Source organism: Entelurus aequoreus, linkage group LG12 (genome assembly GCF_033978785.1).
Source record: "Entelurus aequoreus isolate RoL-2023_Sb linkage group LG12, RoL_Eaeq_v1.1, whole genome shotgun sequence".
NCBI classification, from domain to species: domain Eukaryota; kingdom Metazoa; phylum Chordata; class Actinopteri; order Syngnathiformes; family Syngnathidae; genus Entelurus; species Entelurus aequoreus.
In genome coordinates, this window is record NC_084742.1 from 46297309 (window position 1) to 46311048 (window position 13740).

At 43.2% G+C, this 13740-nt stretch overlaps 1 protein-coding gene across 1 annotated transcript in view; it reads right to left on the reverse strand.

The window, feature by feature from the left end:
• col4a5 (collagen, type IV, alpha 5 (Alport syndrome)) overlaps positions 1-13740 on the reverse strand; it is an 87591-nt gene that overhangs the window by 13305 nt on the left and 60546 nt on the right. The window contains exons 5-39 of the mRNA XM_062066122.1: positions 12470-12514; positions 12329-12391; positions 12204-12257; positions 12114-12140; positions 11963-12043; positions 11828-11890; positions 11724-11759; positions 11611-11652; positions 11448-11540; positions 11121-11174; positions 10956-11012; positions 10814-10858; positions 10687-10740; positions 10565-10606; positions 10352-10445; positions 9992-10279; positions 9824-9913; positions 9624-9694; positions 4387-4578; positions 4157-4325; positions 3991-4083; positions 3805-3909; positions 3622-3719; positions 3381-3531; positions 3160-3273; positions 2909-3076; positions 2743-2832; positions 2525-2662; positions 2351-2449; positions 2181-2270; positions 1963-2102; positions 1749-1875; positions 1482-1661; positions 1340-1390; positions 1051-1236 (exon numbers count right to left, since the gene is read on the reverse strand). Of these exons, the coding sequence (XP_061922106.1) occupies positions 1051-1236; positions 1340-1390; positions 1482-1661; positions 1749-1875; positions 1963-2102; positions 2181-2270; positions 2351-2449; positions 2525-2662; positions 2743-2832; positions 2909-3076; positions 3160-3273; positions 3381-3531; positions 3622-3719; positions 3805-3909; positions 3991-4083; positions 4157-4325; positions 4387-4578; positions 9624-9694; positions 9824-9913; positions 9992-10279; positions 10352-10445; positions 10565-10606; positions 10687-10740; positions 10814-10858; positions 10956-11012; positions 11121-11174; positions 11448-11540; positions 11611-11652; positions 11724-11759; positions 11828-11890; positions 11963-12043; positions 12114-12140; positions 12204-12257; positions 12329-12391; positions 12470-12514 (3490 nt within the window). The remainder of the gene's footprint in view (positions 1-1050; positions 1237-1339; positions 1391-1481; positions 1662-1748; positions 1876-1962; positions 2103-2180; positions 2271-2350; positions 2450-2524; positions 2663-2742; positions 2833-2908; positions 3077-3159; positions 3274-3380; positions 3532-3621; positions 3720-3804; positions 3910-3990; positions 4084-4156; positions 4326-4386; positions 4579-9623; positions 9695-9823; positions 9914-9991; positions 10280-10351; positions 10446-10564; positions 10607-10686; positions 10741-10813; positions 10859-10955; positions 11013-11120; positions 11175-11447; positions 11541-11610; positions 11653-11723; positions 11760-11827; positions 11891-11962; positions 12044-12113; positions 12141-12203; positions 12258-12328; positions 12392-12469; positions 12515-13740) is intronic.

Below are 13740 nucleotides of genomic sequence, written 5' to 3' on the forward strand. Positions count from 1 at the left end.
AATCTTTGACTATTGGAAGACAGTCCAAATATCAGGATACGTGTATTTATTCCAGATGACCCCAGTGAGCAACCCGGACAAGTCTTAGAAGTGGCTTACTTGTCGAAGGTGCATGACTGTTAGTTAACATCAGTGTGCATGGGAAAGTGAAAGAGGAAAAGTCGTTAGGGTGGATCAAAATTCGATGGTGCAATGATTTGCCAACTTCTCCTCTCGCATGTCAAAGTGTGGAGTTAAAGTTCCAACAGTGGCTGTGAGGAGAAACGTGCAATAAAAGTTTGGACGCCGTCCATCTGACCTGAGGGACCTGTGGCGGGTGGCGTTGTTGCCGAGCATCAGCACGAGGAGGTCACGCCACAGGAAATGGAGGCAAAATGTCACAGCAAAAACAAAAGCACCCCAAAAAATGCCCTGTAGCTAACGTAAATATTACATTCTGAAGATTTCACATTCACCATGCACTGTTTCGGTGATGATTTGTTTAAGAAAACACGTGCAGGACAGCAAAGCCAGACAAAAACCTCAACACTCCATGATGATGATTGACGATCATCTAATCAAAAAATGAACTGGAAGTGACCAAAGGGAATTCTGAGTGGCTGTCATTTAACGTCTGGCTCAGCTGGGTGTAACAGAACGGAAACAACACAAAGTGGACACTAACATTACAAAAGACACAAAGACAAATGTGTGACTGTGGGAAGACGGACATATCATAACCATGTGATGGTAACCTTGTGCTTTTTGTCATACAGCTCTGGGGCATAGGTGACTGGACTGAAGACATGGATTGGTGAAAGAGCATACCATGCAAATCAAACATGAAAGCATCCACATTAAAGTGACAGGCCTTTGCTACAGGTTGCTGCCTGGTTTTGTCGTCAGTAGTAGATTCTGTACTAAAAGTATCAGACTCTTTGAAAAGTCCATGCTGTCTAGAATTACATTTGTCTTTACATAGTCAGCAGGCCCTCATAGCTAGACTCTTTACCAAAACCAACCAGCAATTCCTGGTAGTAGATCTAAGTAGCATACATCTAGGATCTATACCTGATCTTCCTGGTGGTCCAGGGGGTCCACTTAATCCTTTGGGTCCTTGTAGACCCAGACCTGGAGGTCCTGGAGGGCCGATAGAGCCTACAAAACCAGCGGGGCCTGGAAAGCCACCCTCTCCTTTTGGACCTGGGAAGCCAGGAACACCCGGTTGACCTGGTAGACCGGGGTCTCCCTTGGAACCTTTTTTTTAACATAGGGAGAGGTTTACATAATGTGTCTTATGTGTGTGTGTGGTCAACTGGGGGGAGGGGGTACGGGGGAGGTTAAACTAGTAGCAACAAACCTGGAAATCCTGGAAGTCCTGCTGTTCCTGGTTCACCATAGCCTGGAAGTCCTGCAATTATACAGAAAAAGGAAGTTATTTATAAAAACACCAAATGGATTCCGTTTAAATGAATGATGTAATTTTTCCAAGATTTTTTTACCTGGGTCTCCCTTGACTCCAGCCGGCCCTGGGATCCCATCCCGACCTGCTTGACCCTTTTCTCCCGGAAATCCAGGTGATCCTGAACGGCCTGGCTCTCCTGGTCTACCAGGAGCTCCAGTCAAGCCAGGGCCACCAGGCCCACCATCAAGACCCTTTGGACCAGGAATACCAGGAGAACCTGGCAAGAGAACAGAAAATTATTTTTTTTGTTCGAGTCATCATTGGACGGCGTTTTTGATCTGGGTCAAAACGGTGTGCTCATTACCTTGGAATCCTGGGAGACCAGGGTCCCCCTTTTCACCTGGTCCTCCAGGTAATCCTGGTAGACCTGGTAATCCTGGAGTTCCTTTTTGCCCTGGGCTTGCTGGAAACCCGGGCTGTCCTGGTTCACCCTGCCAAAGGTTTCGATTTAGTTTTAGCTTGCGGATTTATGTTTGTGCTTTGAGATGTACGGAGTATCCTGTTTGTTTGAGCCATACCTTGAATCCGGATGGTCCTGGCGGTCCAACTCCAGCAGAACCTGGTTCACCTTTGGCCCCCCCAAAACCTGGTGCTCCAGGCTGGCCTGGAGAACCAGAGCGACCTGGCTGGCCTGGTAAACCCTTCTGCCCTGATGGTCCTGTGGAAATTATGACAATATATGAATGAACTGCATAGAAGTATTTCAAGAGAAGTGGTCAGGTTGTTGAAACTCAACCTGGAAATCCCATTTCGCCCATGCTGCCTTTTTGTCCTGGACCTCCGGGACCACCAGGGCCCCCTGGGATACCAAGATCTCCCTTTGGTCCTATGGACAACATGAACGTGATGTTTATATCAATGTTTGATTCTTAAGTCCAGTTTGTACTTTGAGCAGAAAAGCCATACCTGATGGTCCGGGAAAGCCAGGCCGCCCATCTGATCCTGGAAGTCCTGGGTCACCAGGGATACCAGGGATGCCCTTCTCACCTGGAAAACCTGGTCCACCTGAAAAATGTTTATAGGAAACAAGAGAGTCAAGAACCCTGCTTGAAGATAAGGTTAGTGTGGTCAAAGTCCTACCCGGTGCTCCTGGTTCTCCTCTGTTGCCTTTTATGTCAGAAGGTGGTGAGCTGTATCCAGGAGGACCGATATCACCCCTCTCTCCCTTAAGTCCAGAAGATCCAGGTCCACCATCTCTACCAGGGAATCCAGGCTCCCCTGAAGAAAATTAATAATAACATTTTAGTCATAAGGCACATCTATCGTCCATTATCTCTGCCTAAGATTTGTGTAAATACCTTTCAGTCCAGGACCACCGGGTACCCCAGAGGCACCAGGTCCTCCAAGTGGTCCAGGAGGTCCCACGACACCAATATCTCCTTTGGAACCTAAGGCCAAAAAGTAAATATAAATGCTCATGACATCATACTAATAATCTCTATCTTGTGACAGCTTTGTTGTTACCTGGCAATCCAGGAAGGCCATCCCGTCCTGGCCCTCCAGGCGGCCCAGGGGTTCCAATTGGTCCTGGAGAACCGGGGAAACCAGGACTTCCTCTGTCTCCTGGTGCACCTGGACTATCTAGACCTGGGGCTCCAGGGTCTCCCTTTGCTCCATTGGCTCCAGGGAATCCTGCAGGGGTGACACAATGCATGAATTACAAATATGTAAATGTGAAGACCAATGGCATTGTAAAGCACTCCTGTGTTGCGCACCAGGGGGACCCATTGGGCCTGGATTCCCAGGAGATCCTGGGGGACCAAGTGAGCCAATCGTGGGGTTCCCTGGTAGGCCACGAGCACCGGGGAGCCCAGGTGTTCCAGGTTCACCTTAAAATATAAGACAGCATAGGAACAATAAAGTGAGCGTGTTGTGTTTTGAGTTCTTAACTTGTTTATAAGCAACAAACATTCAAAGAAACATGACCTGGCTGTACCTTTAGATCCTGGTCCACCATCAAATCCAGATCGGCCTGGTGAGCCAGGGCCACCAGGGAAACCAGAATCTCCCTTGGGTCCTGGTACACCTTTTGCTCCAGGTACACCTGGTATACCTGCGGGACCTGGGAGTCCAAAGCCAGGTTCGCCCTGTCACAAATGCAAACCAAACAGAACATTCAGGCGCTCAATTTGTCTGTAGATTTCAACATAGGCAAGTTAAAAATGATCTCTAAGCACCTTTGCCCCAGGAAATCCGGGTTGGCCAGGGAGGCCATCTAATCCTGGTCGGCCAGATCCTCCCGAAGATCCTGGTTGCCCAGAAGTACCAGGAAATCCTGAAAGAGAAAAACAGAGGGTGACGTTTCTTTTTAGGTGTGCACCAGGTAAACAGTACTGTAAATGAGAAAACAATTTTCTCACCTTTAGAACCAGGGTTACCTGGGAGTCCAATACCAGGTAGTCCAGGTTCACCTTTTGTACCTGGTAATCCAGGCAAACCAGGCTGGCCAGGCTGACCAGAGTTCCCTGAGGAACACAGAATATTGAGTAATGCATTGTTTATAAAATGTTACTAAAATAATACATACAAATGTCAATAGTACACACCTGGTGCACCAGAAAGTCCTGGTTCACCATCCCGACCTTGTGCACCTGGCAGGCCCTTTTCTGCCACTGTCAAGCCTGGCTCACCTTTGGCACCTGAGCGAAGACCGGTAGTACGGTCAGTACATGTGTAGTTCTTGAAGTACAAGCAAGTGAATAATTGTCATACCGGGAGCACCAGGACCTCCAGGCCTTCCTGAGACACCCTGGATACCTTTTTCTCCAGAAGGTCCCTGGGGTCCAAAACCAGGTGGTCCGGGGTTACCCCGGTCTCCTGGAATTCCAGGACCACCTGATTCACCAGGGGACCCTCGCTCTCCTTTCACCTGTAAAGATCCCTGTCCAATGCAACAAAATAAGTATTGGTCCTCAAGTGAGAGTTGGACAATCGCCACCTACTGGGGCTCCTTTGGACCCCGGACGACCAGGCTGCCCATCCTGACCGGGCCGACCATCTAATCCTGGAAGACCAGGCGCTCCAGGGAATCCAGTGTCACCCTTCTCACCCCTTCCACCAGGAAGAGATATGCTGTCGCCTGGATCTCCCTTTTCTCCTGGGAATCCTGGAGAACCTGGAGAACCGGGCGAACCCTAAAAAACAAGTACCGGTGATAAGATGGCAACCAGAGGAACATTGAAATGTACAGTGGTACCCCGGCTTACGAGTAACCCAGCTCACAATTTTTTGGGGTACAAGCTGTCTCTGCAATTTGTTATGCTTTAGGCTGTGAGGAAAAAAGTGTGTTACGAGCCTCCCAACCGCTAGTTTGCGTTGAAATTGTCACCTAAACCCCGCAAGATCCAACAAAAACATCCAGTGTCTAACTAGTTAGCTAGACGTAAATGGATATCTCGAACCGACCAAACAAAACAAACAACAACAAAAAACAACTAAAGAAACATACCTCTTTCAGGTTGTATTTTTTTTATTTCATTAAAAATGTTTTTTATAACTAATAACAATTATAATAATTGATATTATTGTTGTTGTCTGTGTAGATAACCTGGGGAACGTTTGAGGACATCAGTTTTATATTAAAACATTTCTATAGCAATAATAATGATTGTTACAAATATTATCATTTGTATTATTACATGATTTGCATGTTTGGCATTAAAGTAATCCAAAATTAACTAAACGTAATGAGGTACATTACTTTAATATTGTGATACAGTACTTAGACACTACGTACTGTGTTGACACTTTTAAGAAACATTTGAAAACGTCTCTTTTTAGTAAAGCTTTTAGTTAATGCACCTTTTAACTATCAATTTTAATCCACTTTGTATTCTTTTTATGATGTTGCCCCTGTTGTTTTAATTGAATTGTTGTTTTACTTCACCTATGTTTTGTACAGCGCTTTGTGATTTTATCTGTGAAAAGCGCTATATAAATAAAATGTACTAACTTTACTTACTTAGTTAGAAAAAGTTAAGGATTACATTTTTTTTTACAGGTAACTTAAAACTTCTCTTTTTGAAAAGTAGCCATCCTCAACCCAGATAAGGGCACCATTTTTTTTTCAAAGGGGACCTATGATCATTTTAATCTACATTTGAAACAGGTCCTCATAATCTAGATAATATTTATTGGATATGTTTTGGTGTAAATGTTGTGTACATTTTGGTCCACGGTCACATTTAATAACCTACTTTCTGAATACGTATGTAAGATGGAGATGGAGGCGTTGGCAGATTGCAAATGAAACCATGCCCCACCCTCTCAAAAGTATCACAATTTATCTGTTAAAAATGTACACTTGAAGACCAACATAGCCGCTATTTTTCCCCCAGAAACTTTTGTAAACATTATTTAGATTCATCTGGTCACAACATTAGGTAGACCTGCATACACTTGAATCTATAAAAGCTGCTTTTACCAGCATTTATCTCACTGAAAGTTGCACGTCAGTGTTATTGTGATGGAACTAATACCTTACAGCAGTGGTTCTCAAACTTTTTTTGTCATCCCCCACTTTGGACAAGGGGGAGTTTTCAAGCCCCACCTGCCCCCATCGCCCCAACAGAACGCTAATGCCAAGCTTAACATTTTCAAATTTATCGAACATCAAGTAACATCAAGTTTTATACATTCAAACTCAATAACATAAAATAAAATCAAGTTCAATAATAAATAAAATAACTGTGCAGCTGTGGTATAACTTGCATCAAGTTCAATATCAAATAAAATAACTCGCATCAATTCAATAATAAATAAAACAAAAGTGTTATAACTTGCATCAAGTTCAATAATAAATCAAAAAAAGTGTTATAACTTGCATCAAGTTCAATAATAAATCAAAAAAAGTGTTATAACTTGCATCAAGTTCAATAATAAATCAAATAACTTGCATCAAGTTCAATAATAAATAAAACAAAAGTGTTATAACTTGCATCAAGTTATAAATATAAATGATAAATGGGTTATACTTGTATAGCGCTTTTCTACCTTCAAGGTACTCAAAGCGCTTTGACAGTATTTCCACATTTACCCATTCACACACACATTCACACACTGATGGCGGGAGCTGCCATGCAAGGCGCTAACCAGCAGCCATCAGAGGCAAAGGGTGAAGTGTCTTGCCCAAGGACACATCGGACGTGACTAGGAAGGTAGAAGGTGGGAATTGAACCCCAGTAACCAGCAACACTCCGATTGCTGGCACAGCCACTCTACCAACTTCGCCACGCTGTCCAAGTTCAATAATAAATAAAACAAAAGTGTTATAACTTGCATCAAGTTCAATAATAAATCAAAAAAAGTGTTATAACTTGCATCAAGTTCAATAATAAATCAAATAAAAGTGTTATAACTTGCATCAAGTTCAATAATAAATAAAACAAAAGTGTTATAACTTGCATCAAGTTCAATAATAAATCAAAAAAAGTGTTATAACTCGCATCAAGTTCAATAATAAATCAAATAAAAGTGTTATAACTTGCATCAAGTTCAATAATAAATCAAATAACTTGCATCAAGTTCAATAATAAATGAAAATAAAAGTGCCACTTTGCAATCTTTGCCAAAAAAAGGAGGACAGGGCAAGTGAACATGAGTTTTACAGTACTCCAGCATTAGTGGCTGCAATGAGCCTGTTTTGCACCGCACAGCTTTTCAAATCGGGGTTGCAGGCTTGACACTGCCACTGTTAAAACCTCATTGAATTCGGGGCTGAGCTGCCTTGACGCGAGTGTTTCCCGGTGAATGACACATTGTGTCCAATGCGCATTTGGCGCAACCCTCTTTATTAGAGCCTGCAGCCCGTTTCTTGACTTTGCCATGCGCGCCATCAAAGCAAAAGCCCACACAGTTTTCCCATTTAAGGTCGTGTTCTTTGAGGAAACTGTCCATTATCTTGAACAGCTCATCAGCAGTGGCTCTATTTTTTATGTATTTGCAAAACAGCAAATCCTCGCACAGTGACTCGCCATTCACAAAGCTTCCGCTTAGCCCCGCCCCCATTAGTTACTGTTGCTGTCTGTCAAACTTTCGCTCCTACCTAGAAATGTAAAGCATACAGGAAAAATAAGTAATTTACATTTATCTATGTAGCGGATTTCACAGACAGAATCACAAAGTGATTTCCAGTGTGTATAGAAAATGAAAGCATAGTAAAAAAAAATATCAAAGAATATAATAATAAAAAAATTAAAAAAATCAAAGTGAAATTTCCTCCCGTTCCTCGCGCCCCACCTGTCATGTCTCTATTCCCCACCAGTGGGGCGCGCCCCACACTTTGAGAAACGCTGCCTTACAGTATCAGACCTTCTCTTGAGTGTTTCCTTGTCGCTTTACGTCGAGGTTTAGCGGCTAATCCAATTTCGTACAAAACAGTCCCGTGTAAAATGTCTTAAAGACAAATAAATATTGGAATGGTTTATTTTACAGACATCAGAGCAAGTGAGTGGGCATAGGACGAGATCCAGGCAGAAGCCATTACAGTCTCTCAGTCTGTGAAGCTGAGGGGTAAGAGCCCCAGGAAATGCCCATATTAGTACATCTGTCAATCAGTGACGTCATCGATTCCCTACAGTTAAAAAGAATACTCCAAAACCTCGCAGGCGCAGGCATTCGAAACTGCTGGGATTTGGCGCTTTGACATAGTTCCACGCGAGTATCTAACATTGTAACAACATTTTTAAGTCGAAGAAGAAGAAACTCAGTGTAGGTCCCTGTTTAAACTGAGGACATTTATCCATAAAAGTATGGAGACGCAGGTGATGGTGTGTTTGATGGAGAAGCAGCTCGAAGAAGATACTCTAGAATTCCGCTCTCCAAGGTAAATAGTGTACAGTGAAACCTCGATTTACAAACCTATCTATATGCAAATTTTTCGCTTTACGAACGAAAGTTTTGTCCATTTTGCTAACTCAATAAGAGTCCCAAAAACTCAACGGATCGGCGTGGAAAGTGGAGGAAAATACATTATCTCTTCTCTCTCTCTTCAAAAGCACAAACACGCAGACTTAGCTCCTCCCTCGCCCGACCCGTTCCTTCTCCCTCTGTCTGCTGCTTCTCGTCAGCTTCTCTGCCGTTGTTAATGTGGCTGGATTTAACTTTTTAAAATGTTTATTATCGTAGCAATATGGTTGTTGAAGTTAAGGATTTTGTGATTTTGTTTGTGAGAAGGCACCATAGTGTGTGTGTGCGCGTGTTGGCAGAGCAGAGCATACAGCAGCTTGTCGTTTTGACTTTTTGACATAGAAAGTTGATTCATCACCCCTTGTTATGTTTGTTTTGATATCAGTCCTGTATCGCACTTGATATTGCGTTTAAAGTGTACAAACCTAATTAAAATAGAGACTTTTGTCGAGGCTGGAACCCATTATTCATATTTACATTGTTTCATATGCGGAACTCTTCTTCACTATGCAAACTTTTCGATTTACAAACCATATTCAAGTTTGTTAATCCTTGTTCCACTGTATATGATTATTACATTTGTTACGTTCGTGGGGTCGGATAGCTGCGAAGGATTTGTTCCCACGGATGCAGAAGACTAAGCAGGGAGCGGCAATTAAAAAATCGAATCTAAATCCACAAGGCAGGGCAAAAAAATTACAAAAACCTAGCCGCTAGCATAGCATGGAGCAGAAAACGCAAACATTCGCCAAGGGCAAACAGCATGAAAGTCTTTGGCGCGGCAAAAAAACGATTAAACGTGGCAAAACTAACAAAATGTCATTGATCTAGTGATTTAGGTTGGGAGACACCAAAATATCAAGGGTAGTGCTTAGACGCAGAAGCAGGTGAGGACGCTAATCACTAAAAAGAAACAAGTGTGTCTAATCAGCGCCCCTAGCAACAAGAAAGTCAACAAAAGGGATGCTGGCTGGGGCAGAAATCCACTCAAACATAGGAGAACTACAACAAACATAAAATGAGAAATGGCCTGTCAAGTCATGACAACATTACTTCAAGACAGTGATTTGTAGCACAACCTATTGTATTGTTTTTCCCACATTGTTTGTTATCTAGAAATAGCTTTTTTTTTAACCCTTAAAAGGAATGTGACGTGGGTTACAAGCTTTGTCACAGAACCGATTTCACTTGTCAGCCAAGGTACGACTGTACAGTATTTGAAACATGTTTACTACAAAACACTTTTCGGCTCGAGGTTGGTAAAATCACTTACAGGTTGTCCATTCCCTCCAGGTGATCCAGAGAATCCTCGTTCTCCTTTTATACCGGGATTACCAGGATTTCCTGAATGGTTTACACATGGAGGAGAGTTTTTTAACGTATTGACTATTTAGTGTTTGTATTTGTCTTCAGATTTCAACTTTTATTAATAACACTCATGTGTCTCAAAGTGCAGGGAAGTCATGTTGTCACCTGGGAATCCAGGCTGTCCTGCAGGTCCTGGAGGTCCAGGGATGCCAGTCGAGCCACTAAAGCAGTTGACACAGGTGTCACCTTTATCACCTGAAATGATGAGCAGTCATTTTTGTATGTGTTGGTTTTCTCTACGTCCATGACTGGACATTAGTTGCAGCACCTCACCTTTCTGGCCTGTTTCTCCTGGGAAACCCCTCTCTCCATTCAGGCCAGGACGCCCAGGATCACCAGGAGCACAGTTTGATCCGCCACTGGAAAAGCCCGGAGGTCCAGGCGGTCCTGTTGATCCTGGCAGCCCGGGGCTTCCTGGACGCCCTGGAGATCCTGGAACTGAAAGGCCTGGATTGCCGGTATCTCCCTTTTGGCCTCTCTCTCCTGGGAATCCTGGAGATCCAGGTCCACCACCACCACCACCACTAGAAATTCCTGGTGGCCCCTGAGGTCCTGTCAAACCTGGTCAAGGATACAAATGGGAATTTGTTTTTTAAAACTGATGATGTTTAATTTGTGTTGTGTTAAACTGACCTTGCGGTCCTCTGTCTCCTTTGAAGCCAGGTGATCCAGGGAATCCTGGCTCCCCTTTTGGACCAACCTGTCCTGCTGTCTGTCCGCCAATCACCTGGTGGGACAAGAAGCGTGTTCAAGTGACGGACATCAACTAATACATGGTGGGTTCCTCTTGAAGTTGTTAAAATCATCAAGGAGTTTTATGCATAATAACAAGTTTGTGATACACACCAATCCTGGTTGACCTGGGTATCCACGTTCTCCTTTTAGACCCTGTAAAGAAAAACAATATTCCATATAAACATCCCTTTAAGATCCCTTTCAATCATTTACAAAGAAAAGATTGAACTTACTCTGTCCCCATCCCTGCCTGGAGGACCTGGCAGGCTAGAATCTCCTTTGAGTCCCTAACAGAGCAGGAAATAAAATCATGAATATCAAATCATTTTTTATTGGAATAGACATTTTGACAGGACTTACAATGAAGCCTGGTGGGCCAGGGTCACCATCTTTGCCTGGTTTGCCCTTTAAAAAGAAGAACATAATACAAAATGTCTAGTATTTCGTTTTTACGGTAAAAAAAAAAAAAAAAGACTGGATTTGATGGCATGAAAAAACTCACACGTTTGCCTGCCTCTCCTGGTTCTCCCTTTTCTCCTTTCTGGCCACCAGGGGTGCCCTGTCACCACACACACACACAAAAAAGCAATGTTCATCAATATTACAAGTGACCCGGATGTAATTTAAGCATAATGGCAAAAAAAGATAAATGGTGACAATCACTTACAGGAGGTCCTGGATAGCCTGAATCTCCTGGGGGGCCTGGAATTCCAGGGTCACCCTTTAGTAAAAGAGAGGGTGATTAGAACCAACAAATGAAGAGCAATGGTTTGCTGCTCTCTAGTGGCTGAAGGCAAGGTTGCAGCCTGAAGTTTTTCAAGCTATGGATGATGCCCTCTGGTGTAAAGAATGAGGAGTGCCAAGGTTCAGTTTATGACGTTGTCTTGATTTGTTACATGAGCCTATTTAGAAACGCTTTGAGTATTCAAAATTTTATAGGATCCTGATACTTAGTATCTGTTGTGAGAGTACTGTAAGAGCTATTTTTTTTCACCTTGTCTCCTCTCTGGATCTCTGTCTCAGTCGGCCTCTTCTGTTCCCCGACTTGTCCGGGAGGGCCAGCAGGTCCCGGTAAACCAGGATCACCCTAGATTCGCAACCATATGCGCATACAATATGAATGAAAGGCGTGAGCAAAAGTGCATAGTGGACAATACCTTCCCTCCTTTGGGTCCCTGGAAGTTCAGTCCCATGTTTCCCTGTTTCAACAAGTGGAGACGGGTCAGTACTCAAAATATACAACATTGTGAAAATAATAGTGTGGGCTCACCTTAGGTCCTGGAGGACCAGGAGGACCGGGTCGACCCTGCAACACAACAACACAATTGTCCTCACCTAAACCCGTCAGGAAGCTCATCATGAAGTGACGTTTACCTCAGTGCCTCTCGGTCCTGGAGGGCCCAGCGGACCTTGGTACCCAGAAGGTCCTGGAGAACCCTGGAAATACAACATAATTGTACTCAGGTCTAACACTCCTCAGTAAATCAATGGAGCACAATGAAGACATACGGGAACTCCTGGCAGTCCGGGGAGCCCCACAGCTCCATTCTCCCCGAAACGATTAGTGGAGATTACGTCACCTGGATCGCCCTTTTGAGGAACATTTTCAATGTAAGACTAGAATGTCAACTAATAATCAAAAACCAGAATGCACACACACCTTGGGTCCAGGAAGACCAGGTGGACCCTACGGAAGGAGAATATTGGATGTTAGCATCAAGCAAGTCAGAGACTTCTACTGCAGACTGACCGTCCTTCCTTGAACTCCTGGGATTCCTGATGTTCCCGGGTAGCCTGTTTCTCCCTAACAGAGGAAGTCAAATGTTCTAAATAATGTATGAATCCTCATACTTTTTTTTGTTTTACTATACATACTTTTGTCCCGTTGCAACCTGGTGTTCCTCTTGGGCCTGGAGGTCCGTCCTGCCCCGGGAGACCCTATGAAACAGAGGAAGTAAAGAAAAATGACAACCAAAGCACAAAAGAGTTGTCACGGTTGCTATGTTTTAAACTTACAGGAAGTCCTGGTGTTCCTGGGAATCCAGGTAATCCAGAAGGTCCCTAAGAAGATTGATAACAAGAATCAGAAAGGGGAAATGCACTTTTTTTTTTTTTTTAATTGTGCCCATTATTCACAATTCCTACGTAAGACAAAAACACATATGTCTTTTTTTTTTTTTTGTGCATTCTAATTTGTAATATAAAGCAAGTACAAGGTGGCTAATAGTGAAGCTAATGGACGTAATCTATTGCGTCCATGAAGTCTTCTAAAAAAACATCCAAAAAGCGGCAACAATACTGCATTTACATCTCGTGACATGAATATTGACCAAGTATCAGGCATATTGTTATTATAAGCGCTAACAATAAAGAAGTACTTTGATCAGCGCAGGAATAAACACACGCTGCGAAATAGCTCCGTGCCTGCCTACTTTATGGGTTATAGATAAACCTACCGGTATGTGTAATATTCTTAGGTAATACGATCTCCGAGCGGTCCCTGAAGTATACACGAATATGATTGGCCCAAGAAACGAGGAACTTCCTGTTTTAGCGTTGCCTGAAATGTGATGTGTTATTCCCAGGAGTCGTGAATAAAAGTACAGTCAGCAGCACGTCGTTTGTTGGCTCAACTTATTTTCACAATACAGAATAAGACACTATGGATAACTGAGACATATATAATATATATAATCCTTCTCAGGTGAGAGACGAAGCTAAAGACAGTGCCTTTAAGGCACGCCCCCAATATAGTTGTCCGGCTGGAAATCGGGAGATTTTCGGGAGAATGGTTGTCCCGGGAGATTTTCAGGAGAGGCACTGAAATTCGGGAGTCTCCCGGAAAATTCGGGAGAGTTGGCAAGTATGACACAGACTAACACAACAAACACAACTATACAGTATGCAGCTATTGGCATACTGAGCCGGAGTTGGTAATGTTAATTCTAGATTATAAATCATGAATCTCCTTGGACAGTAGAAGGTTGTGGCCATTAGCTGAGAAGTTGGTCAACTTTTATGTTTAACTTTGGACCCGGATATTGGGAGAAAGACACAAAAAGACGCCCGTTTGCGCCCACTTTTTGTTTATTATTGTGTCCCTTGCGAGGGAATTATGATTAATTCTTCATCTCAGCAGGAAGATCTGAGCCGAGGATGTCGTTGTGGCTTGTATAGCCCTTTGAGACACTCGTGATTTAGGGCTATATAAATAAACTTTGATTGATTGATGATTAATTGATAAACATCTCATTGTCATGTCTGTGATTATGTTTTGTTTTAGTCAT